The 18,421-nt window shown below is 42.6% G+C and overlaps 1 protein-coding gene across 1 annotated transcript in view; it reads right to left on the reverse strand.

Annotated features, from left to right (window-relative positions):
• Prkci (protein kinase C iota) overlaps positions 1–18,421 on the reverse strand; it is a 57,578-nt gene that overhangs the window by 17,002 nt on the left and 22,155 nt on the right. Inside the window, exons 3-8 of the mRNA XM_075950443.1 lie at positions 15,048–15,137; positions 13,986–14,036; positions 9,570–9,655; positions 7,870–8,010; positions 6,735–6,789; positions 5,315–5,373 (exon numbers count right to left, since the gene is read on the reverse strand). Coding sequence (XP_075806558.1) covers positions 5,315–5,373; positions 6,735–6,789; positions 7,870–8,010; positions 9,570–9,655; positions 13,986–14,036; positions 15,048–15,137 — 482 coding nt within the window. The remainder of the gene's footprint in view (positions 1–5,314; positions 5,374–6,734; positions 6,790–7,869; positions 8,011–9,569; positions 9,656–13,985; positions 14,037–15,047; positions 15,138–18,421) is intronic.

An 18,421-nucleotide genomic window follows, 5' to 3' on the forward strand; every position in this document is an offset into this window, starting at 1 on the left:
TCAGCCTGTCTATAGAGGGAGTTCCAGGAGACTCCAAAGTTACAAAGAGAAACCGTGTCTCAAAAAAAGAAAAAAAAATCCCACCACAATAATTAAAAAAAAAAAAGATAAAGCAGGAATCCTATGGTTAAAAATATCAAGAAAAGAAAGGCAAATAGGAGAAGGAAAGGAGGGAGGGGAGAGGAGAAAGAAACGAAAGCTCCAGCTCTGACTCCTCCGGCCTCTGCACTGACATGCACATCCACATAAACACACATACATGTAATTAAAAACAATAGTTTAAAAAGAATGGTCATGGGGATGGAGAGGAGGATCACTGTTCTTCCAGAGGACCCTGGTTCCATTCCTAGCACCCACATGGCAGCCCACAGCTGTCTGCAACTCCAGCGCCAGGGCACCCGATGCCTCTTTTGAACTCCACAGGCACCAGGCACACATGTGGTACAGACATATATGAAAGCAAAATACCGATACACATAAAATAAAATAAACATATCTAAAAATATTTTTAAAAGTTCACATTTAAAAAACTAGAAATAACAATAATTAGACTTTGTAATACTAGATTCTCATTATTGAAAATACCAATTAAGTTCTTTAAGAAGAAAAAAACATCAGGTGGAAAAGGCCAGGCACTAGAAATAGAAAACCAAGTGGGTAAATGTGGGGAAATCTAAATAAAGAACGCTGCTTTATAACCCCCCACACATCAAAAAATGAAAATATGGCAAAAATATCACTGAAGACAGGAAGAGAGAAGACTGAACTTCAAGTACTAAGTTTAATTTAAAGGGCATCTTCTTGAAAATGATCAAAGTATCAACAGCTTGTGTTGAATCTTAAGGCCACAGGATAGCTATATAAACCAGCAATAGGATGAAAGCCTAAAACAAGTTTAAAAACCATCCGTCGCCACCATCTCCACCATCTCCACCATCATCTCCATCATCTCCACCATCTCCACCATCATCTCCACCATCTCCACCATCTCCATCTCCACCATCACCATCTCCACCATCTCCATCTCCACCATCTCCATCTCCACCATCTCCATCTCCACCATCTCCATCTCCACCATCACCATCTCCACCATCTCCACCATCTCCACCATCTCCATCTCCACCATCTCCAACTCCACCATCTCCATCTCCACCATCTCCATCTCCACCATCTCCATCTCCACCATCTCCATCTCCACCATCTCCACCATCTCCATCTCCACCATCTCCATCTCCACCATCTCCATCTCCATCATCTCCATCTCCACCATCTCCATCTCCACCATCTCCATCTCCACCATCGCCACCATCTCCACCATCTCCATCTCCACCATCTCCACCATCATCTCCATCTCCACCATCTCCACCATCTCCACCATCATCTCCACCATCTCCATCTCCACCATCTCCATCTCCACTATCTCCACCATCTCCACCATCATCTCCACCATCATCTCCACCATCATCTCCACCATCATCTCCACCATCTCCATCTCCACCATCTCCACCATCTCCACCATCTCCATCTCCACCATCTCCATCTCCACCATCTCCATCTCCACCATCTCCACCATCTCCATCATCTCCATCTCCACCATCTCCATCTCCACCATCTCCATCTCCATCATCTCCATCTCCACTATCTCCACCATCTCCACCATCATCTCCACCATCATCTCCACCATCATCTCCACCATCATCTCCATCTCCACCATCTCCACCATCTCCACCATCTCCATCTCCACCATCTCCATCTCCACCATCTCCATCTCCACCATCTCCACCATCTCCATCTCCACCATCTCCATCTCCACCATCTCCACCATCGCCACCATCTCCATCTCCACCATCTCCATCTCCACCATCTCCATCGCCACCATCTCCATCTCCACCATCTCCACCATCGCCACCATCTCCATCTCCACCATCTCCATCATCTCCATCTCCACCATCTCCACCATCTCCACCATCTCCACCTCCACCATCTCCATCTCCACCATCTCCACCATCTCCATCTCCACCATCTCCACCATCTCCACCATCTCCATCTCCACCATCTCCATCTCCATCATCTCCATCTCCACTATCTCCACCATCATCTCCACCATCATCTCCATCATCTCCACCATCTCCATCTCCACCATCTCCACCATCTCCATCTCCACCATCTCCATCTCCACCATCTCCACCATCTCCATCTCCACCATCTCCATCTCCACCATCTCCACCATCGCCACCATCTCCATCTCCACCATCTCCATCGCCACCATCTCCATCTCCACCATCTCCATCTCCACCATCTCCACCATCGCCACCATCTCCATCATCTCCATCTCCATCTCCACCATCTCCATCATCTCCATCTCCACCATCTCCACCATCTCCACCATCTCCACCATCTCCACCATCTCCATCTCCACCATCTCCACCATCTCCACCATCTCCATCATCTCCATCTCCACCATCTCCACCATCTCCATCATCTCCATCTCCATCATCTCCATCTCCACCATCGCCACCATCTCCACCATCGCCACCATCTCCATCATCTCCATCTCCATCTCCACCATCTCCATCATCTCCACCATCATCTCCATCTCCACCATCATCTCCATCTCCACCATCTCCATCTCCACCATCTCCATCTCCACCATCTCCATCTCCACCATCTCCATCGCCACCATCATCTCCATCATCATCTCCACCATCACCATCTCCACCATCTCCACCATTTCCACCATTGCCACCATCTCCATCTCCACCATCTCCATCATCACCACCATCATCTCCACCATCTCCATCTCCACCATCATCTCCACCACCATCTCTACCATCTCCATCTCCACTATCTAAGGACTGGCTTACTAGAGACTGACCAGGCACAGCATGGACAAGAACGAGCAGCAACCACAACTCTCACACTGCTGGCAGAACTACAAACTCACAAATGGAAGCCTGCGGCCACCATCTCTTTCAGTGGACTGTACATACTCTTCAGCACGTCTACTACCTATGCCCCAAAGTTGTTATTAACTTACATAATTAATTATTTATGAAGTACCGGGGAGTGAAATTTTTATTTTATGTAGTACTAAGGACTGAACCCAGGACCTCATGTATGCTAGGTAAATGTTCGACCTCTCAAACTTCTCCAACCCCTTTTTTCAGTTTTTATTTGACTTCACTAAGTTGTCTAGGCTGGCTCTGCGATCCTCCTGCCTCAGCATCCTGAGTAGCTGGGAGGACGCACTGGCTTTCATCGGCGGGGTCAGTAAACCACACTTATAAGACTGTTTCATCTTAACATCACAATACTTCCAACCGAGAGGGAAAACTGAAGTGGGACAGGTAAATGGAATGATAAAAATAACCGAAGTACCGCTCCGCGAAACACATCTATGTTACACGGGAGAAGTCAGAACATGCATTCTGTAGGACTCTGTTTCTACAGCTGGAACAAGAGCAAATAAAGGGGCGCAGACAATGGCTACTTTTAGGGGAGGGGGAGACAGGATTGCCGTGATCAGAAGCTGCAAGACAGACCTCTGGAGTGGTGGTACATCTTTCTTCTGAGAGGTCATCCTATAGTGCTCACTGTGTCAAAAATCCATCTAGCCACATCTCATCGTCTGAGCGTTAGCTACACGTATTGAAAAGGTGTGACCACCAAAGCAGTAAGAATAATGATGATAATGATAAAATGTCAACACGTTTCTAAGAACAACCAAAAAAAGGAATAAAGACCACCAAAGAGCAGATTAAAGAAATATGAGCAATACACGGTCCGGAAGAGCAGAGGACACATTCTTTAATGTTAGGGTTTTCTTCCTTTATATAACTCAATCAGCCTACAACAAAACAAGGAAGACCTGGTCACAGTGGCAGAGCGGGTTATAAATGTTAACAACCTTGGCAATGGAGAAGCAAACATGCAGCCTTAAAGAACAAAACTGAAAGAAAGACTAAGGGTAGATGAAACAGAGTGGAGACTGGGGTGCAGCCGGGCAGGGCAGGAGCACCTGTAATCCACATCTGGGAGGGGGAGGAAGAAGGACCAGGAGACAGAGTCTTCCTTAGACATGCAGGGAGTTCTAGGACAGCCTGGGCAACAGGAGAACTTGACTCAAAAGAACAAAAGAAAGCAAACAAAAGGTAATTAGTCTAAGATGCCACACTAAAAACATGGGATCAACAGATTTACTTCAAAATTCTGCTGGAGTAAAGCAAGTGAGGAGACAAAACCACCCACTGTGTGTTCACAGTAACTGAACTGAGTAGTGCATATGGGAGGGGCCTTTGCTACAACATTCTGTCTGCTACTTCTGTATCAAATTTCCATAATAAAAAGTTGGACGATAACAGCCATCAAGCACTAAAAACTGAAAAAGAAAAGGTAAGGACTAATCTTCCATGGCCAGACGACATTTCAAAACCAGAGATTTAGATACTATTCACACAGAGAAGAGGCTAAAGGGCTTCCAAGACAATGGACCGGAAACAGGTAACACGTGACATTCTTTTTCACCAAAAGCTTTTCTAAAACTGGTTATTGTTTTAATTAATTTCTGTTTTAGAACAAAAACCTGGACTTGAGAAACAGCTCAGCAGTTAAGTTCAGCACCCACATCAGGCAGCTCCCAGCAGCCTGTAACTACTGCTCCAATCGACCTGACACACTCTTGGGCATCCATGACCACCTGCACATATGTGGCACTTTCTTACACAGATACATACAAAAATAAATATTAAAACCCAATAAACTGCCTAATAGAGAGAAAGAAAAAAAAAGAAAACACTAGCCAGATGACTTAGCAGGTGAAATACAGTGTTTGCTACCCAGGCCTAGCAACCTAAGTGGGGTTCCCGAAGCCATATGCAGGTATTAGAGTATCAGCTCCACTTCTACATGCATATGGCAGCATGCCCACCCCATTCCTACACATCACACACAATAACAACAATAATATTTTAAATGCCAATTAAGACATTTAATCATTTACACTTTAAGCAATTAGTCCAGAAAACAGAAGAATCTGCAGTATGTTTCAAACAATATTATCAAGTACTAAATGCTATTCCTATGTATATTGTACTTTTTGCATATGGTATCTTAAAGTGAAAATAAATTTTCAAGTTATTTCATAGTTAAAACTACTTAAAGATTTAAATAAAAACAGAACTCTAAAATCATTAACTATCTCCCTTGATTGACTGTTACCGTCTAGTGGGTAAGCAGCTCCAAGTGTTACATTTCTAAGAGACCGTATCTTTCTAAGAAGGAATGATGCTGTGTACAGTAGTACAAATTGTCTTACCTCCTTTTCTTCACCAACTTGGTCCAGACTTTCATGACTTGAAGGATTATATGGAATTACTAAAAATTCAAAACCAAATATTGAAAAAAAAGAAAAATAATCAATGATGAATTTGACTTAAAATTTTTCTTTTGATGGTTTTTCTTAGTTTTTACATATGAGTAAGTAATTAGTGAAAGCTTAATATTTGTTAAGAGTAGTGAAGGGGCTGGAGAGATGGCTCAGCGGCTAAGAGCACTGGCCAGAGGTCCTGAGTTCAATTCTCAGCACCCACATGGTGGCTTACAGCCATCTATAGTGGGATCTGATGTCCTCTTGTGGTATAAAGTCATCATTCATGCAAATAGAGCACTCATACGCATAAAACAAAATTTTTTTTAAATATTTATTTATTTATTATGTATACAACAGTCTGTCTGCGTGTATGCCTGCGGCCAGAAGAGGGCATCAGACCTCATTACAGATGGTTGTGAGCCACCATGTGGTTGCTGGGAATTGAACTCAGGACCTTTGGAAGAGTAGGCAATGCTCTTAACCACTGAGCCATTTCTCCAGCCCCATAAAACAAATTTTTAAAAAAATAAAGAAAGATCATTTAAAAAGAAAGAGTAGTGAAGGCAGAGAAGAAGCACCAATTGGCAGTCAAGTCCTGCTTTTTCTCTTCTTTATGAATAAATTGTTCTCTACAGAGAACTATAAATCCTATTGAAATGCTTTAACACCCGCAAACAGAGATGGCAGGGCTGTAACCTTCATCTTAGAAAAGCTTGACTCTTACTGAGATGAAGACCTGACACAGTCGGGCTTCTGCTCCTCAACGCTGCTGGGGGTTGGAGGAGTAGCAGCCCTCAGCTCAGACCGGTCAAGCTCCTTTCTTTTAGCTTCAGCATCCCCCAGATACACACTTAACTCGCCCACAGTCAGTCTGCTACGCTCTATCTCTACATTTCCAGAGGAAGGATTTGAAGAAAACCAAGTTGCTTCAACAGTCAACATGGCTCCAAACTCAGCTTTGTACTTTCTCACTGTGAAAACAAACTAGGCTTGCTGAATTTAAAGGATTCTCAAAAGAAATTATTTGAACTAAGAAAGTCATTTGTTAGCTTACACAGTTGTTTTTTCAAATGCTAAATATGTATATTAAAATACTGTGACAAATTTTACAACCACAAAATATGCTTATGTACACTATGTTTTTAAACTTGGGCTTTAAAAGGCTACCACACGACTGTGGCGAGGAGCTCCGGGGGCAGAAGGGCTGAAAGAGGGGAATGCAGGAGAAGACAGGGAAGGAGAAGCAACAGAAGTTTATCACTGCATGCTAACTCAAAAAATAAAAAAACAAAACCACATGAAGTCTAATGTGAGAGATTAGATTTAAAAAGCCCCCAGAGCAGTCTCTAGCCGCCACTGCCCTTACCTGTCTGTGCGTGGTCTGGGTGCATGGATGACTGGTCCATTGGCATCATTGGTTCCTACAAACAGTTCCAAAGACACAGTAACTTAGAAGATTCTTTGCAAACCCCCAAACCTCTATATATCTAGAAATGACAGTATCTCAATGGGATGTATCATATTAAAACTTAAATGTGAAAAACTCTAAGTGATATGAGTTACATTATTATTATAATACTTAACAATATAAAGCCATGCACTACTCCTATGAACGACATAATTTTTACAGAAAAACAAATACACAAGGGATTTCAGGTGAGTTAGAAATAAAACCGTGATCCCCCCTTCTACATTACCTTTCCTCCCTCTGAAACCTGACAACAACCTTCCAAGTTACTCTCTGACCTCCAGATGCTGTGGTACGTGTGCATAACACATGCACAAAAGAACAACGAATAAAAATAGGATACAAGATATAGCTAAGGGGACTGGAGACAGTGCTCAGCAGTTAAAGAGAACTTGCAGCTCTCGCAAAGGGCCTGAGCTCATTTCTTAGCACTCATACTGGGCAGTTCAGTTCCAAGGGATCTGACACCCTCTTCTGACCTCCAAGGCCAGAACACACGGGGCATATACATATACATACACATAAATAAAAAATAAATCTGAAAAAAATGACCAAATTATACTGTTGAGAAAAATGAGTTGGAAAAGGATGTACATCAATAACACCACTTTTACTAAAAGCATATTAAAAAAAAGACACACTCAAAGTAATGAACAAAATTATTAAATACTTTAAATGACTAAAAACTAATTGTTTCTCCTGCAATAAAATTCTACGGAAAATACACGTGGAAGGAAGGAGGAGCCAGGGAATTTAAAAAGTATGGAAGAAGCATCAATCAAGAACTGTTTGACTCTTAATTCAGAATGAAAATTGTAACTTTCATGAGACAACTAAAGATGTGACTACTGCCTAGACGGCATTTGATAACGGGTCCTTCAAGACCTGCAAAGCTTACGTATCGTAAGCAGAATGTAAAGAACGCCTGCACACTGTATCTTCTGAGATGCAGTTCTGTAACACCTTCCTGCTTTAGCCCCGTTAAATGAAGCATGCTACACACAAATATAACAAACAATTCTCTAAGCCTTACCGGTGGCAAGGAATGCCGCCCACACTCAATTGTGACAAGCTTGTGGCACTTCTTATGAACCAACAGTTTGCAATTGATGCACTTATATCCTTGTCGTCCAAGTCCCCAGATTCTGTCTGTGCAGATGGCACAGTGAGCACGCTGCAAAGAGCAAGTTCAAGAACATTTATTCAGTCAGCGGTGGTGCAGGCCTTTAATCCCAGCACTCAGCATGCAGAGGCAAGTGGATCACTAGAAGTTCCAGGACAGCCAGAGCTACGAAACCTATCTCAAACAAAACAAAACAACCCCATTTCCCAACAGCTTGCTCATTGTGTCTTCAATCCCAGAATTCATGAGGCAGAGGCATACTGATCTGTAAGTTCAGTATGGTCTACATAGTGCGTGCCAGCCAAAGCTACATACTAAGACTCTGTCTCAAAAAAAAAAAAAAAAGCAAAATAAACAAACAACCCCAAGAAATTGAAAAACCGCTGGTTTTCCTTCTAACTGAATTCCCTCACCATGGCATCAGTTGTCAGCCTATAGCAAAATCAGATGAAACAAAATTTTTTCACGTAATTTTTTTTCAAAGGCTATTGAAGATCAGTGAAAAATAAAGAGAAGACAGCCAGTATAGAGTCATGAATATACCACCATGTTGCTTTCTGATGTTAAATTCAAGAAATTTTCATCTTCACAAAAATTTCACAGTAATGAACACAGGAAAAGTGGCTAATAAGCCCACAGTCTTCCCGATTATGCAGAGGGCAAACCAGGCTTTCCTAGAGAACTTGGGCCTTAGTGTCGCCATGGCCACTGGCAAGAAGAGTTTGGGGATCTCGGGCATTCAAATCTAGTGACATTGATGAATTGAGGACATGATGTTAATTGTAGAACTGAAATCCATAAATGTATAGTTATCAAAAGAAGTTAAAGCAGGCACTCCCGCACTTAGGCAGACAGAAAGAATTGCATTGGGTTCTTGGTTAACTTCAGCTATACCAAGTACCAGGCCAACTGTAGCAACACAGTTAGAACCTGTGTCAATAAAGGGGTAGGGGTGTTTCTAAACACAGGCTTGTGCCAACAGACTGCTTGCTCTCAAACCCCAGCTCTGTACTCACTGGCTAAACAGTTAAGACTTAACTTCATTTTTCTCTCTATAAAATGGAAATACAGTACCTATTTCACAGGGCCAAGTAAGGATTTAGTGAGCACTCGGGAAATTGCCTCATATTGTGAAAGCTAGCCAAGGCCTTGCTACTACTACTGCTTTCTAAACAGTGAATTAAAGGGCTTATACAATAAACTCTAATAATTTCTGCCTGCTTTGAATTATATTTAAACATAATTTTCTTATAACTTTAAAAACCCATATTTTTTTCAGACTCATTTGGAAATAAGATGCAAACATTAGAAGTTTAGCCTAAGATGAATGGCATTCATTCATCTAATCAGGACCTTCTTAAAAAGCTGGAACCATTCTCGGAGCGGCGGGCTGTGTGTGAGTGAAGCAGAGAAGCGGGCAGTGGAGGAAGTGCTATTCTAACCAGAGTGTGCCTGGTTAGATAGAATAGCTGTGCGCCCCAGAGGTAGAGGGCGGCAGATCAAGGCCTAACAAGATTTAATAACAAACTATCTTTCTCTCATAGGGAGAAAAAAATAAATAAATAAAAATACATGTCTCAAAGTATTAGAATCCAACAAAACAAGTTTACCCTGTTGAAACGTTTGGCTTGAAAAGTGTGGCCATTTGCACAGTAAAGCTTTCTCCACCGGCGGGCCCCTCTGCGGTAGATGGATTCTGAAGAGAGAGTGAGAGTTTAAAGAGCAAGTCTGAATAAAAGCCACTTAATTAAATCTGACTTTTCCGGGATGTTTATCACAGTAACACAAACTAGAACTGAAATGCAGAATGGGCTCACTACAGGGCAGGCTGCAAACACACAGGGCACTGACACTGGAATAATTAGTACTCTTTTCTTTTCAAGAGATTCCCACCTAACACCTGAGGTAAACTGGAGCTCCTGGACAAGCTAAACGAGTAAATGTCTGCATCCTTTACCCGATTCACAAGGTACTACTTACTCTTTTGTTATATCTAATATCTTCTCGACAAACACAAACAAAAACAGAGTCTTTTTGTCCCCGCAGAATGATTAGAAAATGCAGCGTCTGAAACCAATGACTTTCACTCTAGACATCCATAACACAATATAACCTCTGCATCCTAGAGAATTAACTCAGCAGAAAGTGCAGATACAAACTCTCTTTCTTAAAGGTTCCAAAACTGTCTTTCAAAGCTGTCATGTCCTACACAGGCACAAATCACAATTCAGGCATTGCATTTGGTTTCTTTGGTTTGGCTGTCTGGTTGGTTGGTTTTCACGTCTAACATACTCAAAACCATGCGCTCTGCTTTACTCTTCACGTCCTGGGCAGTATTTTTGTGTTCCACATCCCGGGTTGCAGAGTCTGCCTCTTCACAGTCAGAGTTAGTACTAAAACTTTGAGCAAATGCAAGGCGGTGGTGGTACACACCTTTAATTCCAGCACTAGAGGTAGGTGAATCTCTGTGAGTTCAAGGCCAGCCTGGTCTACAAAAGCTAGTTCCAGGACAGCCAGGACTGTTATACAGAGAAACCCTGTCTTGAAAAACCCAAATAAACCTTTGAGTAAAAATACTCTAGTGATGCCTTTAAGGAGGAGAGGGGCCAGAGGAATATCTCTGCTGTTGAGTGGACCTCACTGCTCTGACAGGACTAGAGTTCAGTTCCCAACACCTCGTCAAAAGCAGCTCACAACTGCCTGTAACTCCAGTATGGCGGCGTAAGCACACAGGGGCGGGGGATCAAATGCTCTCTGCTTCTCAGGCATGGGCACTGGTATGTGCACACACACAATTAAAATAAAATAATAAGAGTGTTGATCTTTTCTTATGGCATGCCATCAGAGGCACACAAACATCAGATGTCAGCGCCCACCACGACAGACATCTCCACAAGGACTGACTCTACATCTCTTCTTCACTGGAAAGGTACATCCTCTTCATGGAAGTTGATCTGTAAGTGATACTTCTATATAACTCCATCTACAACAAACTTTCATCCTTTTTGGTCTGTTTTTGGTACGATACTGGGTGTTGAACCCAGGACCCCACACGTGTTACATAAACATTCTACCACACAGTCACGGGTCTGGCCCACTCCAAAGTTTTTATATAATTGCTATTATCCTTTTTTAATTTTTAAAAACATTTGTCAGTGTTTGGCTTGCATGTATGTATGTATACCATGTGCTTGCCTAGTATTCTGGAGGTGAGATGGGGGGATTGGATTCCCTGGAGCCAGAGTTACAGATGATTCTGAGCTACCACATGGGGCCAGGAACTGAACCCAGGTCCTCTCAAAGAGCCATGTCTCCAGCTCCCACAAACACTTTTTTTTTCTTTTGGTTTTTCGAAACAAGGTTCTCCATGTAACAGCCCTGACAGTCCTGGAAACTCCTCAGACCAGGTTGGCTCGAACTCACAAAGGTCCTCCTGCCTCTGCCTCCTGAGTGCTGGGATTAAAGGTGTGTGCCACCACTATTGCTAAAACGCATAGGGAGACAGATTAATCTAATCCATTTGTAATTTTGGCAATCCCTCACTATGACATGCACTATCTAGTAGTCACTGCAATCCACTAGACATTGTACTTACTATCTACTGGTGATATTTATCAGTGCTAGTTAACAGGAAGAAACACTTCTGAACTACCTTAGAGCAGATGTGGCACTGACTTCACTATTTCAAGTTAAGTAGAAAGCACCAGCTATAATGTTCTTAGACGTCTCTTCTGCTTGCAGAGCTGGGGATGCAGCCAGGGCCTTGCACACTACTGGAGCCTTGCAGTGTGACCCCTGACACTAAACACAGGTGTTTGTGTTTGTGCTACATTATCTAGTGAGGGCCGGCCAGGGCCTTGCACACTAGCGGAGCCCTGCAGCGTGACCCCTGACACTAAACACAGGAGTTTGTGTTTGTGCTACATTATCTAGTGAGGGTCAGCACATGTTAACTTAGCAGATGCTCTTATGAATTAGATTATATACCCTAAATTTAAATATTTTACTGCTGTCTAAGAACTTAAAGGGCCAAGAGACCCCAGTCATGGTTACCAATTTTCCTCTCTAGTTTAACATTTATTTGACTGGGGAGAAGGTGGTGTCAGACCTCCACCGCTACTTTGAAAAGGTCAATGAGTGTGCAGTGTAACGGGAAGCATTTTACCCAGAAAGCATGCCATCTACCTACAGCAGCTTTCCACGGGTACAGAGCCCTGCACAGGGTGTGCCAGGGCCAACTCTGTTAACAGTGGCTCTAGGCTTTCTCCAGAGCTCTGCAAAAACAGTCAACATGGCTTTAACTCTCCTTCCACGAGAACCCCAGCAAGATGCTGTGAGCTGAAATCAAACCTGGGTTTTCACTACTGCCTGGGTGTTCTGCCCGTTCCTTCTATTTCCCCATCTTCCTATGTGACACATTACATCTATTTAATCTTATAGCTCTTTGTTTTCCCTGTTCACTGAAGAGCATTAAATCATAAAATCAGAAGCTTAGACTTGGAAATTTCACATAATTCTGATATTTTATTTATGTTTTAGTACATAAAGCTTGTCTAAAGATCAGAAGGGCAAAGCTAAACCACTAGATGTCGGGCAGTGGTGGCGCACACTCCCCAGATTTGGGAGACAGCGGCAGATGGATCTCTGTGAATTCAAGGCCACCCTGGGCTACACAAGGTCAATGCAGAAACAAATCCAGGTGGTGGTGGCTCACATCTTTAATTCCAGTACTAGGGAGTCGCACTATCTTAATTCCGGCACTAGAGGGAATATAAAATGGGAGAGAAAGGCTAATTCTGCTTAGTCTGTGGTCGCCCAGCGCTGGTACAGGTAAGACTTCTCTAGTAGCTTGGCTGCTTTGCTTTTCTGGTTTTTCGGGTTGAACCCCAATATCTATCTCTGGGTTTTTATTATTTGTGTTGCATAATTCAAAGCAAAACATCCATTACTTTTCTTTCTGAAGTCATGTTTATGTGTAGAAACCATAAAAGAAAATGAGGTTCTATAACAATTCCTAACAATGTGACATCTACAGAGGTATCTAGAAGTGAAGTGCCAAGACACTTATTCTCACACTATACAGCAAGCCCAAGCAAACGAATGACTGTAACGGTGGGTCACTGGACTCGGAAGTCACCTATGTGTGCACACAAGCAAGCACAGTGGCAAACAGACTATGCTAAGCTCCGTTAAATCTGAACAAGTGATTTGTAGGTATCCTTTTTTCCAAGATGTTTTGAAATTTCCAGATCTGAAAATATTCAAAATTAAAAAAACATGAAGCCACATGACTTAATTTAATTGTGTTTTTATATGCACAACAGACAATTATGTAAGATGTAGCTAGATGAAGTCCATTTGGCAAAAGCACAGCTTAGGCAGTTGCTAATATGTTCTAAATTAGACTGAAAAAACAGAATAAGTGGAACAAATTAAAAGTTCTATTTCTTAAGGCAGGCATGGTGGCACATATCTTTAATCCTAGCACTTAGGAGGCATGGGCAGGTGAACCTCTCAGTGGAGGCCTGGTGTAGGGGGTCCTTCTGTCTGTGTGTTGCTTTCACTGGTTAATAAACTGCCTTGGCCTGTTGATAGGGCAGAATTTAAGTAGATGGGGAAGACGGAACTGAATCCTGGGAGGAAGAAAGTAAAGTCAGGGAGACACCATGGGTCTGCCGCCAGAGATATACTGCTGAATCTTTGCCGGTAAGCCACTGTCACGTGGCGATGTACAGATTAATAGAAATGGGTTAAATCAAGATATGAGAGTTAGTCAATAAGAGGCTAGAGCTAATGGGCCAAGCAGTGATTTAATTAATACAATTTCTGTGTGGTTATTTCAGGGCTAAGCTAGCTGGGCGACCAGGACAAACAAGTGGCCTTCCAGTTACAGAGGCCAGCCTGGTCTATAAAGCAAGTTCCAAGACAGTCAGAAACCTTGTCTAGAAAAACAAAACAAAAAGTTCTGTTCCTTTTTACTATGAGTAATTTGAATTTCAAGTGTACAGAGTATTAGAAACACTCACTGTCTTCTCCTGGGCAAGGCATTCCAGGACGTTCTGGTACACAAGGAAATACTGAAAGAAATTTAAATTAGTTAACAGCATATTTACAAAATACAAACTATATAGAATTAAAATTAATCCAAAATTCAAAGTGACTTGAGTTACCCAAGGTAGAATTCTAACACATGACCAAAATTAGTCTACTGAAGGCTCTCACTTTTACCAAGCCTATATATAAAGCAACTTTCCGTGAAAACAAATATGACTGTAAGTAACACATTAGAAGCTCGATTTACTAATTCCTGACCCTTGTGAATAATCACTTTTTCTTCTTTTGGGCCTTAAAGAAGCTAACTACTACTTTTTAACATCCTTGTTGTAGAAAACTTTGTTTCAACAAAGAATTAAATGACAAAAATCAAAGTTTTTAAAAGATGTGTACTCAATTTAGGAATGAATTAATATCAGAAATAGTATCAAAATCCCCAAAATATTAGCTTATATTCCAGACTATATATTTATAAACATACCATATAAAGCATATAATTCTCTTTATAATGAGAAACATCTTTTTAACTAACTGTACTCTGGTGAATTATGGCCATAATTGAGTTAAAAGCACTCAGAACAGGAAACTGTGCTAGGCAAGTACTCTATAACTGAGTTAACTCTCACTGTGTAGCCCTGGACCACAAGATCCTCCTGCCTCTACCTACCTGGATAACTGATTGTTTCTCTAACATTTTAACATTTTATACTAGAAAAGGGTAGTCCCTGCCCAGCACACACATGTGCGCATAGAGACTTCTAAAGCCGTACAGGAACTGTTGTAAGTTGTAAAACAATGGGAGTTCACATTTGAATATCCTGGAAGACTATAGCCAGATAACACATTCCTCCTACTCTATAGGAAGCAGGCTCATTTTACTTCATCTAGCACAGGAAAAAGAAGCTAGAGGACAATTACACAGGAAAGAGGCCACACATAATAAATGATACCTAGATTGCCTTTAAAGAGTCAATTAAAAAAAACAGTTATGTTTCAGTCACTGCTTTGGGAGAGTCAGCAGATGGTTCTCTTACCATGGATCAAGAGCTCAGAGTCCTTGTTCAGTTCATAGAGCCTGAAAGCTTCTTCTAGTTCCAGCTGAGAAGACACTGTGCACGGATCTCCTAAAACACAAAGGAAAACTCAGTCTCTACCCTCTGAGTTGGGAAACTGTAAGCAAATCCTATAAACAGTCATGGAAGGAGCACTGATGAGGACAGATGTTTAGACACTTCCTCAAACCTACATTCTCTGTGGTGGATGACATCACATCCAGTTCTAGCTGCACAGAATCAAACACAGGGCCCAGACACCATAATTTCTACATATAAAAACCACTCTGAACCAGGCGGTGGTGGCGCACGCCTTTAATCCCAGCACTCTGAGGCAGAGGCAGGTGGATCTCTGTGGTTCAAGGCCAGCCTGGTCTACAAGAGCTAGTTCCAGGACAGGCTCCAAAAAATACAGAAAAGCCTTTCTCAAAAAACCACTCTGTACTGCATGAATGTGCATGTGTGTCACGTGCACGCACACACATACACACACAGTAGCAAACCTGCTCTGACTACCTTCAGGCTGACATGGCTCACTTAGATGGGGACGTTTAGGAGCCAGTCTGTTGCCTCCTCCTTCTCCTTAGTATTATTGTGGATGGAGCCCAGGACCAGGCCAGGCAAGCACTCTAAGCCCTACCCCTGTTTTTTTCTGTTTGGGGATAGGGTCTCAATAAATTACTCAGGCTGGCTGGCCTCAAGCACATAATCCTCCTGCATCAGTCTCCCAAGGTCTATACCACCAGGTCTGATACTAGTTTCCTTAAAAGAGGAGTAAAAGCAGCTGCCCTGTCATACTATGGCTGGTTGGGATCTTTCCCTAAGGAGTGACTTTGTCAAAGATTTTCTTTCCCATTACATCATTGCTCAGTCAAGTCACAGGAAAGAAAACACCAAAGCACCCTGGAATAAGATAGTCCAGCTTGAGCCATTTAAAAAAAAACTTTTTTAGATTGATAATTTGATTAAGCATTTTGCTTGCATAATATATGTGTACCACATGTGTGCCTGTGGCAGTCAGAAGGCATCAGATCCCCTGGAACTGGAGTTCCAAACAGTTGTAAGACACCTGTGGGTGCTGCGAATTGAACCTGGGTCCTTGGCAAGAGCAGCAAGGGCTCTGTGCTGCTGAACCATTTCAGCAGCCCCCACTTTTGCACACATATAAACAATGCATCCAGATAGTGTACACTCCAACTGCACTTTCCAAGGGGCCCCCAACTCTTCCTCCATTCTTCCCAGGCACCCCAACAGATCCCTATTCCCTTTCATGTCTTCTTTTTTTGTTAACAGCCTATGAGCACTGTCTGCTGGAATGATGACTGATCTCGCTGACTCACTCTTGTGTGCGTAACCGTAGCTTTAGTGAGCCCAAAGACATCACTCCACAGCACCACTCCCCATCCTGTGTCTCTCACATTCTTCGCACCCCTCCTCTGCCACGTTCCCTGAACCTTTGGTGAGAAGGATGTCACAGATGTCCTACTTAGGGATGGACACCCGCTTGAGTTACTCTTAAATGTTCAGTGCTAAATTTTAGTAACACGGACAAGGAGGAAGAAACACCTCTCCTGACTAACCAAAGTGCTGAGTCATTCCTGGAGTCAAGAGGTGACATAAATACAGCATGACACCATTCCTCAATGAACAAGTCACTTAGAGCAAACCCGGGGCCTGAACTGGATCCGCCCCCTGCTGTGGTTACATGAAACATTCCTCCACGCTAGATGCCATTGATTCTGCCTAATCTTCAATCACACTCAGTTTACAATGAGAGCACAGTGAAGTCATTTCCTTTCCACGCTATCTCAAAGAAAACAGTGTCTCTATTCTTTTCTTCAACTCAGCTGCTGAAGCCTTAATCCCTTTATCTTTTCTGGGCATTTATAACATTAGCCCTGATAACTCACAGAGCCGTGAAAAGGAAGTTTTCAACCCACCAACTTGTAAGACAGTGCTACACAGAAATAGGTAACCAAACCAGAAACTGGAACAAAAGGAAAAGAATTTCATGGCCTTTTCCATCTAATGAAAGGCAGAAGATGGCAGTCATGGGCTGTTTGTGAAGCCCCGAGAACAGAGAAAATGATTGGAAAGTGAACAAAGTGTGACATCACTGTTACTGAAGGCAACATAGAAAATAATCCTAAAAACAGTGGCTGAAATAAATCACAATAACTACATAGAAGGTTCAAAGTATCAAAAGGCTTCTTCCTTTTTTTCTAAAGTATTCATTTTTATTTTATGTGCGTAGGTGTTTTGCCTGCATGTGCATCTGTGTGAGAGCGTCAGAAGCGCTGGAACTGGAGTTGCAGACAGGTGTGAGCTGCCATGTGGGTCCTCTGGAAGAGCACCTAGTGCCCTCAACTACCAAGCTATCCTCCAAAATGGTTTCTTTCAACCGCCTATGTAGATATGGATATAGAGAAATGTCAAGACTGGAATAATTTTTGGTGAAACTTGGATTTCAAAAGTATCTAAAAGAAAAACCTTTCCCTGCCAAGTCTTGCTCAGTTTGAAAATAAAGCTGCCTCTCCATTTCAATCTATAAGTCATAAAAATAAGAAACATACTAACAGCAAAGATCAGATTCATGGAGCTTTTAGTGAACACCAAGACTTCGTAAAAAATGGTGCATATGGGGCCAGGTAAGTGTGTTTGCAGAGCAGTTGCTGGCAGAGGCTGCTGGATCCCTGAGGGCTGCAGCTGTTGCGGGCAGTTATGGGCCTCCCCCCCCCCCCCCATGGATGCTGCGGTCCTCTATGGAAGCAGTTTTTACTCTTAACTGCTTAGCCACCTCACCATCTCTACACCAGGATCTTAGCTAAGCATAAGAGCCTCTCAAACCTCAGAAGTGTGTAGATGGGATCTTGTCTAAAAGAGATTTATGTGGGTATGGATGTTACCTAATGGGGCAGTTTTAACTTTATCACAGAAGGTCTACAATGCTCAAACGAACATGTGACTTCAACTCTGCAGGACAAAGTCTAAGCAAGTTACTGAACTACAAACGCCTTGGCCTAGGAAGAGAAGGCTGACTCAAAGCAGTGTTAGTCCTGGAACACCAACCGCTTCCAGAGAACAGCAACGAGTTTCCCCGAGGAGCGGTGGTATACGCTGTTTTAACTCAGAGTCCCCCTTTCTGTGACAGGAGTAGGTACTGCAGTCAGTACTCCACAGGTCTTCAGAACTAGCAGAGAAGCAATCAAGGAACCTAAACCACAGGTGGACAAGACAAAGAACAAGAAGAGCATGTTTGGACTATGAACCTTTTGTCATAATGGATTAGGCTCTGGGTGGTTTGGAGAGGTTATTAGCACTTCTGTATAACCATAAGGAAGCTGGAAAGTAAGTCA

This window comes from Microtus pennsylvanicus, chromosome 16, assembly GCF_037038515.1.
Source record: "Microtus pennsylvanicus isolate mMicPen1 chromosome 16, mMicPen1.hap1, whole genome shotgun sequence".
Classification (NCBI taxonomy): domain Eukaryota; kingdom Metazoa; phylum Chordata; class Mammalia; order Rodentia; family Cricetidae; genus Microtus; species Microtus pennsylvanicus.